The 15,268-nt window shown below is 37.5% G+C and overlaps 1 protein-coding gene across 3 annotated transcripts in view; it reads right to left on the bottom strand.

The window, feature by feature from the left end:
• Window positions 1-15,268, bottom strand: part of thoc2 (THO complex 2) — a 108,945-nt gene that overhangs the window by 87,653 nt on the left and 6,024 nt on the right. For all 3 annotated transcript variants that reach the window (XM_048176218.1, XM_048176220.1, XM_048176217.1), the window contains exons 3-6: window positions 8,842-8,933; window positions 3,585-3,636; window positions 1,782-1,852; window positions 951-1,072 (exon numbers count right to left, since the gene is read on the bottom strand). In XM_048176218.1, the coding sequence (XP_048032175.1) occupies window positions 951-1,072; window positions 1,782-1,852; window positions 3,585-3,636; window positions 8,842-8,933 (337 nt within the window). The remainder of the gene's footprint in view (window positions 1-950; window positions 1,073-1,781; window positions 1,853-3,584; window positions 3,637-8,841; window positions 8,934-15,268) is intronic.

Raw genomic sequence — 15,268 nt, forward strand, 5'->3', positions numbered from 1 at the left:
GGAACAAAGTCGGTGCACCATAAAACACGGAAGTGGTACATGACCATTTTCCAGCACTTCCTGGACATTGCAGTGACCAACAGCTTCATTTTACACAAAGAGTTGTGTGCCATCCATCAGAACAAGCCCATGACACCACAAAACTTTCAGGAGCTGCTGGCTGCTCAGCTCACGGGTGTTCCCCTGGATGGCAGCCCCAAAGAGAGATGTGATCATCTGCCTGTTCCTGTGAGTGGCATTCAGGACCCATCGAAGAAGGCCAGCATGGGTCGACGTTGTTGCGTACGTTGTAAAAAGAGCACCCCATGGAAGTGCTAGGAGTGTGATGTGAGCCTATGCTTGCAATTAGATAGGAACTGCTTCAGAGAGCACCACATTTGAGTGACTGAACTGAATTATCAAAAACAAGCCTGGAGAACTGGGGTAAAAAAAGGCTCCTGAGTGAAAACTCTGCAACCCAGTGTCACAAAAAAAGACTTGTATATATGTATTATAGTTCATTTTTGAAGTTTGAAGTGTTAAGATTCTTTCGTCCATGAGTTTTCAGATTTTTTCTAAATAAAAAAAAAAAACAGTAAAATTTATTCCCGTTTTTAAGTTTTTTCTATTTAAATTCTATTTTCAAACTCAACACACATTCATGTTCCATAACTGTAATTTATTGAAAGCCATTTGTTTTCTGAAAAAAATGACACCTTTCACTTGAAGATAGCACATTGTGTAATAATTTTATAGTCAAAAAAACAAAATATAAACGACCTATTTTAGCTTCAGGATCTAAAGGGTTAAAGGGTAATGCCCTTGCTGATGGTATAGGCAAGCGACACATTACTTTGAGACAATAAATGGTGTCTAGCTAGGTGACGTTAGGTTCTTAGATTTTACATTCACAGAGAAAGATGCAATCAATCGTGTTTAGCACAGTCAGAACAGCAGGAAAAATAACTTACAATAATTTGGTCTTGATTTTGACAATCTTCTGGTTAAACTGCTGAGCCTGTTTGATCAGTCCCAGAGATTCCAGCGTTTCTGGATCTAATCTCTCTTTTAGCACACCATCAGGAACACAGATCTGAAAACAACAGACAACAATGCCTTTAATTAGACACTCTTCACCAAAACAGCTGTGGAATCTCTATCATGAGGATAAGACCAATATTAAATTCATCAAAACACTAGAATAATATCTCTGCATCCATCAGTGTAGCACTGCCCACATCCAACCTCAATGGCCTTCAGCTAGACTTACATAAGACACTAATAACACTGCATAACAAGCCTGTATTTGCATATTAATCAGGCGTACAGTGGTTTAAATGAAAATAGAAGAGCAGGCACACTGCAGGTCTCGATGAGTCACCCGACTGCCATTACAAAGCAATCCCTTCACAAACTCATTGTGTTCTGCTGCAATAAAAATGTGAAACACGCTCTAGATTGAGGCCTTGCTCAAAAACCCAGAGCTGCTGTGAAAGTGTCTCGTATAATTCCAGCACAGTGCTGAAGGTTTGTTCATGGAAGGAGAACAGCCCTTTGAGAGTACAGTTTAATTTTTCACTAGAGGAAAGAATTTGGGCCACTCAATACTCTAATGCAGCTAATCTTCAGAGTCAAGGGATCGGCCACCCACTTACGTATGCACAGACTAAAGAAAAAAAAAAAAAAAAACATTTCCTCAACTGCAGTGTGTTCCGTGGTGCTAGAGAGAAGAGCAAAGCGTTTCGAAGCGCATTACTGCCACACTGTGGCCATGAAGACCATCAACATGGTGTTCTACTCACCAAACAGGCTCCAACCAACTGGGTAAAATGATCTCGTTTGTGTTTCTCCTCCAAACAGCCAGTCTCAATATCTGCAAAAACAACAATTACACTTGCAGGTCAAGTGTTTTTTCAGTCAAGTGAATTAATATGAAGTCAGGCACACATACATAAATTCTTTCTTGATGTTACATCTACTGCCATTTTAATTGATGGTTACAACAATTATTTAAAAACAAAAACAAAACAGAAAAACACCATTAAATAACATTTGTAGCAAGAACTGAACCAATAATACATCAGTGTAGACAGGAATAGACAGTCTTCACAATGAAATGCAATGTATAAAGAATCTAAATCTGGAGTTGGTCTACTGACCTTTAAAAAAAAAAAAAAAAAAAATGTTTCATCAGCTGAATAACTGGTATATTGTTTAACTTCCAATATTCATGATTTCTAACTTTAATACAATACCTTGAGGGGGGTGGGGGGGGGGATCAATATTCAATAGCATTTTTGATGCACAGGGTAAAATTGCCACAGCAATTAAGGGCATAAAATTTGAACAGAATCTAAGTTTAACAATACAGTCATTACCATACTTTACCATAGTCTTTTAATAATTTTTTTTATCAAAGCATTTTCTTATCTGAAACTTTACTCTCTGAGATTCCTCAGGCCTGATGATAATACAAATTATTAACTCTTCATAATAAAAATAATTAGACAAACATATTACTATCATGTATATGCGTGGACCGCATCTCAAACTCCATCTCTGAATATGCTGTGAGTTTGGGTTGCTTATAACGTTCATCTGGGAACACAATGTGCGCCATTTCACCAGATTTGTAAGGTAAATCATTTATAAATTTACGCCAACACAGGAGAATACATTAATATGTTTCTAAATATGCAAACTGTTCATGGCGATTTCAAAATAAAAGTTTAAACCCTCGCTCTGAGGTAGCATGTTTTGATGTCCACATGTTCTTGTTCAAGAAATTGGCTGTAACAGTGTCTATAATATTTCTAGCATAAAGAAGTGGCCAAATATTAAGATTAAGTGGATATTTGATTGAAATGTTTGGCCAATATCAAAGAAGGATTTGATCGCACTGAAAAGTGTAAAAATAGTCGTCACACCGCTGGCAACCTTGCAGATATTTGTTATATTACATAATGCACATAAGTTATGATTATATTGTGTATATTACATTATGCATTTTAACAGTTTTTTTCAATAAAATCGTGATACATTTTTATACTTTATTTAAACCAATTATTTTCACATTGCTATTACATATGTTTAAGTCAATTTAAAGGCTATTGTTCACTTAGGTCTATTTTCATTGCAAAAAAAAAAAAGTACCCGATTACTTGATTAATCATCAGAATAATTAACAGCTCTAGTTGGAACAAAGCATTTATCTGTAATAAACTTGCAAGCATTCTGTGTAGGCTTCAAGAACTCTAATATCTACATATAACATTAAATTAAGATTTAAGTCAATCACACTGGGCCTGACAAACGAACAGCAGGGAATTTGATGAGAGCTTCATTAGAATAAGTTCAGTAAGACTCTTCAGCTCCATCAAATTCAGCAGCTGATTTATGCAAACATCTGTCAGAACAGCGATCTATATGGACATACGACTTCAGTTTAATAAGCATGTTCACTCGTGCGAGTAACAAAACTGTCTCTCAATGCAAATGCATCCTGGCTCTACTTCACCAGGACAAATGAGTTGACACTTAAATTAACTGTTTGGCACACATTCTTTAATCAGCATTAGCAGGTATAGACACACTGCAAGACTTACCTAATATACAGAAAACATCAGCTAAAATAGAAGGCATATCGTCCCGCAGCTCCTGAAAGACAAACATGATTGCTTTCAATGACACATTCCACAAATGTTTAGAGCTTTTCAATTTCACGGAATTTCAGCATCTCTATTTGCTGGAGATTCCAGTTCACTGGAGGATGGTGGACAAAAGACTAGATGTAACAGAAGTAGAGATGTGAAGTGGGTGATCTATCACTGGTATATTTCAGCTGTGTTTAGAAGGCTAGTTTCATCTCGCTGGATGAGATGTCACAGCAACAGCAGCAAAGCAATCTGTGTCCACGCTCCACAGATCAAACACCACTACCGCTGTGAAAGAGCACACGTAACGTCTGACTTGAAAGTTTAGGGAAAATCTAAGTGAGACACAAATGAGACAGCAAACTTCACATCTCAGTAGGACAGAGTATCTGAGGGTGCTGCAAGGCTCGAAATTGCGACCATTTTAGTCGCATATGCTCCCTAAATTTAATGTGTGCGACCTCAAAATATATTTGGGAGCATTTGTGCGAGGGCAAATAATTGTTGAGGTGTGACCCACTTTCATTTCTCTACAAAAACGTTCGCTAATTACTGCACAGTATGTGCCTGCTGTGAGCTGATACAGTGACCGGTCCACCGTTCTATCACACAACCAATTAAACTTCATCTTTAGTTTAAAGCAGATTTTAGGTTGGCCTAAAATATTAGCCTCAATCACTCCCTTTCACTGCGCTTCGTTGTCATGTGACAGGGAGCTGGCGCGAAAAATATAAAGAGCTGAAGAGAGATGATGAAAAGAACACTGTTACACACGGCTCAACATTAATACTTGAGTTTTTATATTTAAAACTTATTATACAGTTAAGCAACATTACACAACCATGAGTACAGTTTTCCTGAATATCCTGAATAAAACCATCACGATGGAAAATGTAACGCTGATTTCATACAACAGTTCAATGAACTGTAAAAAGTAGCTAGTTAAAATTAAAATCACTTACATTTTTGAAGCAATAGTGACTGTTTTTGTTCTGTTTCAGCAGCGAAAATAGTTCCAGACAATGATCACAGCAGAACCATGTGCATTTTATGACAACGCAATCGTGTTTTCTTTCATTACTGAATGATTCAGCATTTTGAACGAATCGGTTGAGTCAAAGAATCAATGACCCATTCAGAAACAACTGCATCATTATTGAATGAATCATCCGTTTGAACGAAATGTTTGAATGAATGACTCACTCATTAAGACGGCATTTGCCACCTACTGGCAGTTTAGTTTCATGTTTAAAAGGATTGTTCTTTCCAACATTTCTTATTTGTATATTCAGAAAAATTAAAACAATCTCATAACATTATTTAAAGCAGTTGTAATTTTTCAGTGTAAATCATTTAATTTGACTGGTAAAAGCCCTATAGTATCTTATTATTCTAATTGAATTTATTGATCAAATTTAAGAATTTAAAATGAAAGATGTAGCATTTAACCCTTTGAGCGGTACGGTCCCACATACGGGATTTTTATTTCTGTGCCCCTGGGCGTACAGTCCCACATATGGGATTTCGAATGTTCAGCGACGTCACATAACTGCCAGATTCAAACTATGTTTTTGCGCTTTGGTTGCGAGACAGACTCACGCAGCTCTTGGCATATATCACAGCTATGCAGTGTTTTCAGCCACATAATGTTTCTTTTAAGGTTTCAGACATTTAAATACGCATAAGTACCATTAAAACAACTCATTTAGAGTTTATAAAATACACACTGATGTCAGACATCAGTGGAAGCAGCAATAACAGTGAATTCAAATATAATTTGCCGACATTTATTCATATCAGACATACATAATGGGCCTAAGTAACTGTAAAGTTTACTCTATTATTCTTCCAGTTCACCAGCCTCTTACTTGCACATATTTCGGGAGAAACTGATGAATTCACCTGCTGTAAATCCGACTGACAGGACTGCAGCGCAAACTAACATTGTTACCCGGGAAACCATCAGCGAGTCGAGTCACTTTACAGTAGTAAATAACACATTTCTATGGACAAAACTCATAGAAAATAGTGGAGGACACAGAGTGAGCAGCTGTGGGAAAGGTACAAGATCCAAGTTGTCTGAAACACTAGAATGCTTTATATTAAAGGGATAGTTCACCCAAAAATGAAAATTTGATGTTTATCTGCTTACCCCCAGGGCATCCAAGATGTAGGTGACTTTGTTTCTTCAGTAGAACACAAATTATGATTTTTTTAATTCCAACCGTTGCGGTCTGTCATTCGTAGAGAGTTAAAAATCATCATTTTTAAGCAGATAAACATCAAATTTTCATTTTTGGGTGAACTATCCCTTTAATTAGCGGTTCAAACAAAAGCATAAGAGTTTACCGCATATTGCCCGCTCGCGCTTTGACAGATCTGTGCTCTGTTTAATGCCTTTGACACACATTTTCCTCAGTGCATAACCTGCATTTTATGGTTATATCTAGGGCTGAGCAATTAATAGAATTTGCAATTGCGATTAGGATTGCTACGATTTCGTAATCGTTTAAAAGGCAAAAAAAAAAAATCCACTTACATTATTCTGCATGCTTAAGAGGTGTGTTTAGTGCATGTTACAGTGTGAGAGGTGAATCACTACTTCAGAGAGTAAAAGGTCTAACCCAGCACAAAAGGAACTTCCAGTGACGTCATGTGCATCAAACAGACAGAGCACAATAGAATAGGAGCACAATAATTCTGACTAAAAAACATTTTGCTCAAATATTTTTTGTTAGAAATTAGTTGTAGGTTTAAAAATGCACATGTAACACAAACAATTATATTTATGAGAGCAGTAACAGTAAAAGCACTATTGTTGGAATAGCCCATTAATGTAATATAAATACTGTGTCGGACAAGTGAACGTGTGTGTTCTTTAAACCTCATACAAGTTAACATTCTGTGCTTTTGTTTTTCTTTATCATTTTTAATTTAGTTGTTTTAATTTCTGCTTGAAAATAGTAAGCAATCAGTTGTTTTTTTTAAGTTTAGAATGTAATGTTTGTATTTTAACACTTTTTTTCGCTATATTTGTTGTCATAGGCTTTATATTACACATTGTTTGGAGGACAGCATTGAGCAGGATATGGAATAACAATGTTTAAAATAATTAATTTATTAAATAAAAAAAAAATAATGTATAATAATTTTTTACATTTTTCATCCGATCCCCCCCCAAAAAAAAAAAAAAAACGACAGATTAATCTATTATCAAAATAATCGTTAGCTGCAGGCCTAGTGCTGAGATGGAAACTTCACAAGGCGTTTAAATGGTAACTTCATTTACTTCAGCGGATTTCCAGTTGTGTCAACTTCTGTACTGGTACTATTTATACACCATCCAGAACATCCAGAATTAAATTTCAATGAGTAAATAAACCCACAAAGATGCCACATTGACACTATATACATTTTCTGAAGAAACCCTAAGTGTTGTTTGCCTGTGAAAAGCTTGCTGCCACAATGCTATGGTGTTCTGGGTGGTTGCTTTCTGGCCCATGTCTAAAGAGCCCATCCTGAAGTTTACATGCGTCACCTGTGACCACTTGGGACCCTCCCCTCTTACTTCAATACACCCTACATCACTTTTTTGAGAGGGCAGAACACAACACAATGAGCTGAGTGTAAGTGAGTGTGAGTGTGCTGAGTGTGTTTTATTACAATGCAGTGAAGCTGTGAATTTAAGTGCAGAATGGATGTAATTTGAGTGCAACATCCTGTTTTGTGTGCAGCTGTAAAGGGATAGTCCACCCAAAAATGAAACATTTGTCATTTATTTCACCCTGATATCACCCATATGAATTTAAGTTCTTACACAAAACAAAGTAATAATTTAAGGTTGCTAGTTGTACTTTTTCAACCTATTACAATGAATGGGGGATGAGGCATTCAAACTTCAGAAGGACACAAGTGCCCAGAATAGGTAGCATTAAAGCAGCCCAAACATCTCATGAGCTACAATGTTTTTGAAGTCATACAGAAGTGACTGAAATTTCAATTTAAGTCTTTATTCATTGATAATGTTCCTCTGCTCAACTCCCATTTGGGAAACCCTGGACTTATATTAATGATATTTATATTTTTTTTTGGTCATTTTGGTGCTTGAGAGTCTCCATCGTCATTTACTTTTTATAGCAAAAAAAAAAAAAAAAAAAAAAATCATACAGGTTTAATATAACATGAGGGTGAGTAAATGACAGAATGTTCATTCTTGGGAGAATGATCACTTTAAGACTAGCAAACAGTGTATAGCAGTAAAACAGCTAACACATAAAACAATGTTTACTTTTCCCCTCACATCATGGTGTTTTCACATGAAACAAACCCAGACAATCAATCCTGAAGGCTCTGATATACTCATGGCCAAGTTCCTTTTCATTCTTCACTTAGGGGTAAAAAGCTTACAATACCTTTTCAGCGGTATACTGTTAGCGAGCATCCCACTGAGAGTGGCATTTAGAGGAATATGTAAATATATGTCTCTGCAATTCATCTCTCCAGTCAAGTCACGTCATGTTTATTTATATAGCACTTTATACAATGTATTTCTTTAAAGCAGGGGTGTCCAAACTCAGTCCTGGAGGGTCACTGTCCTGCAGAGTTTAGCTCTGACTTGCCTCAACACACCTGCCTGGAAGTTTCTAGTATGTCAGTGAAACCTTGATTAGCTGGTTCGTGTGTGAGTTAAATGGGTTTGAAGCTAAATGTTGCAAGACAGTGGCCCTCCAAGAGCAGGATTGGACACCTCTGCTTTAAAGCATGCAGCTTTACAGTTTTAAACATGAAAAACAGTTTCTCTTTATAATTAGAAGTACAACTTCCATTTCTACTATAAAACAGCTCACCAATGTGTACATGTTTTTACTCACGGACATCTGATCTTGACAGACTGAACTGAAGAATTGAGAGACAACACAGAACTTTTCCACATCATAGAAGTTACTTGTTACATCATCACCATGGACCAGTGGCAGTTCTAAAATGTTTACCAGCGAGAGCATGGAACTTTTAAGGAAAGTTCGCTTTGGTAAGAGGTTTCAAACTCCTGAAAAAAAACACCCAAATGAACTTTGTTTTGGCCTAATTTTTTGTTCAAAATGACGCCACACCAGTTCACTCTTCGATTTTAGTTAAAGTATATCGGGGCCTAAACAGTCTCATTGTAAGTGAAAAAGAGGTTGAACATTGCTGCGGGATCAGCACTCACCATAACATCAGCCAGGAGACTAGCAGCCACATCCACCTTCAGATTGCCCTGGATAACATGCCAGCAGAGCTCATACAGGCCTGACTGCAGATCTACAAGACAACACACACACACGGTAGACTCAATAACAGCTTTCAGTTAATACAGGCATACTGAGAACACCTGCACAATATTAAACAGTTTCTAACCACCATCGTGTCAAGAAAAAACACCAGGGCGTATCACAGCAAGAATGGCCTGGGACCAGAGTGAAAGTGTTCAAGCAGTTGACCGAACCATCTCTTGCCCTGTGGGGCCAGTGCTTATGTTCTTCTGTTGTCATTCAAATGTATGACATGTTTCAATGTCTTATAAACTTTTTCTTCACTATAATGCACTGATGTTCAGTTTATTAAAATGTTACCAAGGTATGTTAAGCTGGTTGCAATAAATTGTTAAAATTGCAAGTGACTTGTGATAGCCTGTGTAATGTCATTTAAATAGTTAACAATAAATCATTAAGTTTTGCCCCATATGTTTTAACATTTCCCACGGACACTTTATAGTTTTAGTTCTCATAGAGTTACATTACTAGTTGGAAATGAACAAAAACAAAACAAACAAACAAAAAAATACCTATCTTGTCATTACACTCCCCAAATGTGTGTGTGAATTGGGATGAAAGCGTCATTGTAAAGATGTTAAAACATTGTTACAAGCGACTGCCAAGCAAAGCGGTGTGTGTCACAGTGAACTGAAGCATCTCTAGCGGACATGTCAGATACTAGGACATTTAACCATTCATAGCTACTAGGGGTGGAACGGTTCGCTGTAAAAAAAAAAAAAAAAAAAACACATTCGCTTGTACCGCGGTTCATCTCGAATCTGACGATGCAACTATAGTATGGTTTGTTGAAAACAACGTATATTTGATTACTTTTTTCAATTTCTGTACCTGAAAGCTTAGATACCTGAAAAACCTGTAAAGCACTGTTTATTTTATTTGTATCTTAGCTCTCATGTATTTATTTGTGCCGTTTCTTGTAGTTAGATTATTTGTTTTTATTTTCTTTATCTTTATTTGACAATTGTCCTTTTTACTGAACATAGCACATACCGAACTGTACCGAAACCGTGACACTAAAACCGTGATACAAACCGAACCGTGAGAAATCTGAACCGTCCAACCCCTAATAGCTACATTATTAAATCCATTATACAGAATACAATGTATGTGTGGGATTTCAGAAGATAAGATAATTACACTCTGAATAAAGACCACAACAAAAATCCCAAGAGCTTATAAAAGAGGTGGTATCTGTAAAGCTTGAAACAGAAGTGAACAGTACATTTCAAAAAGAAAGTAGGCCCCTGGCAACAGCCCCACCATGGTACACTACTGTGGTGGCACACATTATTTAAAAAAAAAAAAAAAAAAAAACTTTTTGCAAGGGGTGTGTGACTGTATTGAAATCATAAATACATGATGTGAGCATGTGCAATTTCTAAACACTGTCCAATCAGAATCAGAATGTAGTGTGCCTGAACACGGGGTTTACCATTACAACATGGAAGAAATCACAGAAACAGGGAAACGAATTCAGGGCAGGATAAGGACTCCATCTTTTGGATACAGGAGAAATGACATATCACAGAACTAGGTAATTTGCAAGAGCTATTGTTGCAGCAAAACACAAATCTGTTCCAGCACCTGAGGTAGCGCCATAAAGAGCTCTACAAGCAATGTATGGCAAAAAAATATAAAAACTGGACATGAACAAAAGTACATCAAACATTCCGAACCAGATGATGAATGAATGAATGAATGAATGAATGAATGAATGAATGAATGATAATAATAATAATAATAATAATAATAATAATAATAATAATAATAATACAGGCATTTGCGAACCACACACCATATGAAAGGATTTAAAAAAGGCATTAAAAAAATACAAATAAATAAATAAATAAAAACCGGCTAGGGCAAAATATAATGACAAAAAATAAAACCCCAAAACATTTAAAAAAAAAAAATAAATGACAAAATAAAACAGAAACTGCTGTTTGACTTCATTATGAAATCGCAAAGACGGCGATTTTTTTTTTTAGTTAAACAAATATGAACAGTGTGTAAGTGAAGAGCAGCTCTGTGATCAGTAGTAAGAGCTCCCCCATCTCTGAAAGCAATGCGAGTTTGAGTCACATATCGTGTAGGGGTGCTCCAATTGATCGGCTACCGATTTGCTATCGGCCGATAATCGCTTTGGGAGTTTTGATTGGCGGTCTCTATAAAGGCCGATCTCATAAATGGATCTCACGCTGATGACACAAAGAAGCACGTCTGCCGTGAGAGGTATGGCATGACATGCGGTGGCACTGTCTCAATCCCTGTTTTGCACGGATAAAATAATTAAAATGATGAAGGTGATGCACAATTCATAACTATTTCTTTATTACATAACTTAATTTGAACATTTTCTGTGAAACAATTTCACAAACAGCATGAGTGAATCACCGGGCGCTCGCTCTCTATTCCTCTCAGATTGTGCAAATGGCTTCACATCACCACTTCACACCTGCATCGCATTTGCACTATAAAAGCGAGCTGCACGCTATACAGTTGACACAGGAATTGTACAATTGCACAATCGAGGCAGTGTCGCATCGTCACTCAAGTTTATAATTTGCATTTCTTTAAGTCTTGCCAATGTTTAAACAACTCAGCACTCAAGCACACTCATAAGCGCACACATAAGGCTGCATTACAAACAGCTTGCGAGTACCAAATTGTGCTTAAATGGTCAAACACACAAATGTACGTACAAAATTACCATCTTAACAAGTATGCACGTAAACGCAGTCGGTTGTTTTGTCTTAAATGAAAGGTTGAGAAAGTTAAGAGTAGCCTATATTGGACCCGTGCAGCTCTTAAAGTGAAAGCAGCCTAATAGTCCGGCTCTTGTCTCCGATTTTTTTTCTTCGTCTTTTGTAGTTTGACTTACATTAATGACACTCACTGCTCTTGAATGACTAACTTTTGTAACCTTAATTGAAAGGATTAATCTGTATTTAATTTATTCAGGAAAGACTATTCAGTATTATTTTACATTGGATTCCTTATTAAATTTCTTTAATATTTTATCCTTTAATACTACTGTTAGACCTACCTGAAAAAAAAAAAAAAAAAATACTTAAAGCACTGTTTATTTAATTTGTATCTTTATTCTTTTTTATTTATTTGTGCTACAGCTTGTATATTGTTTATTTGTTCCTATTTTATTACTAACTGTTTACTTTGAAATCAGGCTTGTGCTGTGTGTAAGCTATTGGTGAGATAATTACAGTATCTCACAGAAGTGAGTACACCCCTCACATTTTTGTAAATATTTTATTATATCTTTTCATGTGACAACGCTGAAGAAATTACACTTTGCTACAATGTAAAGTAGTGAGTGTACAGCTTGTATAACACTGTAAATTTGCTGTCCCCTCAAAATAACTCACATAGCCATTAATGTCTTCGCTGGCTACAAATGTGAGTACATCCTTAAGTGAAAATGTCCAAATTGGGCCCAATTAGCCATTTTCTCTCCCCGGTGTCATGTGACTCAGTGTTACAAGGTCTCAGGTGTGAATGGGGAGAAGGTGTGTTAAATTTGGTGTTATCACTCTCACTCTCTCATACTGGTCACTGGAAGTTCAGCATGGAAAAAAGAACAAATAACTCTGAGGAACTGAAAAAAAGAATTGTTGCTCTACATAAAGATGGCGTAGGCTATAAGAGGATTGCCAAGACCCTGAAACTCAGCTACAGCACGGTGGCCAAAACAGGTTTAACAGGACAGTTCCACTCAGAACAGGCCTCACCATGGTCGACCAAAGTAGTTGAGTGCATGTGCTCAGCGTCATATCCAGCGGTTGTGTTTGGGAAATAGACGTATGAGTGCTGCCAGCATTGCTGCAGAGATTGAAGGGGTGGGGGGGGGTCAGCCTGTTAGTGCTCAGACCATACGCTGCACACTGCATCAAACTGGTCTGCATAGCTGTTGTCCCAGAATGAAGCCTCTTCTAAAGATGATGCACAAGAAAGCCCGCAAACAGTTTGCTGAAGACAAGCAGACTAACGACATGGATTACTGGAACCAGGTCCTGTGGTCTGATGAGACCAAGATAAACTAATTTGGTTCAGATGGTGTCAAGCGTGTGGCAGCAACCAGGTGAGGAGTACAAAGACAAATGTGTCTCGACTACAGTCAAGCATGGTGGTGGGAGTGTCATGGTCTGGGGCTGCATGAATGCTGCCGGCACTGGGGAGCTACAGTTCATTGAGGGAACCATGAATGCCAACATGTACTGTGACATACTGAAGCAGAGCATGGGTAGCAGGGCAATATGATAACATGATAACGACCCCAAACACACCTCCAAGATGACCACTGCCTCACTAAAGAAGCTGAGGGTAAAGGTGATGGACTGGCCAAGCATGTCTCCAGACCTAAACCCTATTGAGCGTCTGTGGGGCATCCTCAAACAGAAGGTGGAGGAGTGCAAGGTCTCTAACATCCACCAGCTCCGTGATGTCGTCATGGAAGAGGACTCCAGTGGCAACCTGTGAAGCTCTGGTGAATGCCATGCCCAAGAGGCAGTGCTGGAAAATAATGGTGGCCACACAAAATATTGATACTTTGGGCCCAATTTGGACATTTTCACTTAGGGGTGTACTCACTGTGTTGAGTTATTTTGAGGGGACAGCAAATTTACACTGTTATACAAGGTTTAGAACGGCCCAGTGTTAACTAGTGAAAGTGTAAAAAGCCCTAATGGGGGGGGGGGGGGTCATACAGAAATAAGTGTTTCATTCTTCATCTCTCCTTATATTCAACTTCAATACAGTTTGTAATTATTAGTGAAGGTAAGGTACATCAAGTTCATTACAGTGAATTTCACACTCACTGGTAAATCAGTTTCACTTTCTCTTAGGGCTGGGAATCGATTCCAAAAAGAATCGATTCCTCGATTCCGAGGCGTTGAGAATCGAGAGTCGATTCCAAAGGTTGGAATCGACTCCATTAAGGGGAATCGACTCCTCTTTTTTAACATAACCCGCGGCCACGTAGCCGATTTCATTTGTCAACACAATCACGTCACCTGTAAAGAAATAAAGTTCAGACTAAATAAATGGATCCAGTCGTGACACAGAGTATGGTTTAGGGTAGGATGATTATTTCAGCATTGTGTAGGCAATCACGCGCAATGACTGACCCAATGAAATCTTTAGAATCGGTTGCTGGGCCGGGTTTGATCTTACTCGTTGTAGTTTAGGACAAGAAGAATAAATCAATCGACAACAATCAATCACACTCACGCGAAGAATGTGTAAAGGCCCTAAAAAAAGTTTATATGTGTAAAGGCCTAGGATTTTCCCCCTTCTGGTCTATATATCCCTGCCTCTGCTGAATTATTTTTATCCCCTTTATCCCGGTGGGAATAAATAAAATATCTGGCTTCGCCTCAGCGCCAGGCGCAAGTCAAACGAGCGCGGAAAAGGTGACGACGAGGGAGCTTCAGTTGAACAACAGTGAACTGCGGTCAGATCAGAGCCGCTAAATATGATGAGATGTTGTCAGGCTATGTCGGTAACTCAGAAAAATTAACACGACTGTCCAATCAGCCGTTATACTGTGCTCGAGGCGCGCACTAAAGAATTGCATGCGCAAATGCGCCGGCACGCGCTGCATAATTACTTTATTATAGCTTAAATAAAGCGCAAAAGAAACTACGAGCAATGACCGTCGTTGTTCTGTTGTAAGTTAAGTCATGAAATTACCAAACATGCGATTAAAGCTGCCTCAAAACTGTGCATGCATGTAGGCCTATTTGTTGACATGGTTTTATTGTTATCCAATTTGTTGGCATTAAAACATCTTAAGCATTCATATAGGCCTATGTACAATTTTCGGGGGAGCATGCCCCCGTACCCCCCTGGCAAACTACATTTTCTGTCCTCGGTAATTATGAAACCCTGGCCAGCTTATATCTAATGAAATATGAGGTAAACGTGCATTTCTCCAAATGTGCGCACTTTTGGACTAAAAGTTTGTGTATGCAGTGTGATCAAAAATAAATGGGACCAAACGCGATTGAATGTAAAGGTTTGTGTATCGTTATTCTATTACTAATACCGATTGATATTGCATTTCTATCAGAAAGTCATTAAGAATTATATTAATTTATTAGATAGCTTAGATATTTGCAACACTACAATGACACTAGTGTTGCAAATATCTAAGCTATCTAATACTTCAAATCTCAAGGTTAAATCATTTTGTAAAAATGTTTCTGTAACAGCTGTTATAAAAATTTCAAAATAATTTTAAAAATAGTATATAGCTCCACTGTGGTTTTTAATAAATTAAATTAAAAAAAAGTAAACTTTTAAAAA

This window comes from Megalobrama amblycephala, linkage group LG23 (assembly GCF_018812025.1).
Source record: "Megalobrama amblycephala isolate DHTTF-2021 linkage group LG23, ASM1881202v1, whole genome shotgun sequence".
In the NCBI taxonomy this organism is placed as follows: Eukaryota; Metazoa; Chordata; class Actinopteri; order Cypriniformes; family Xenocyprididae; genus Megalobrama; species Megalobrama amblycephala.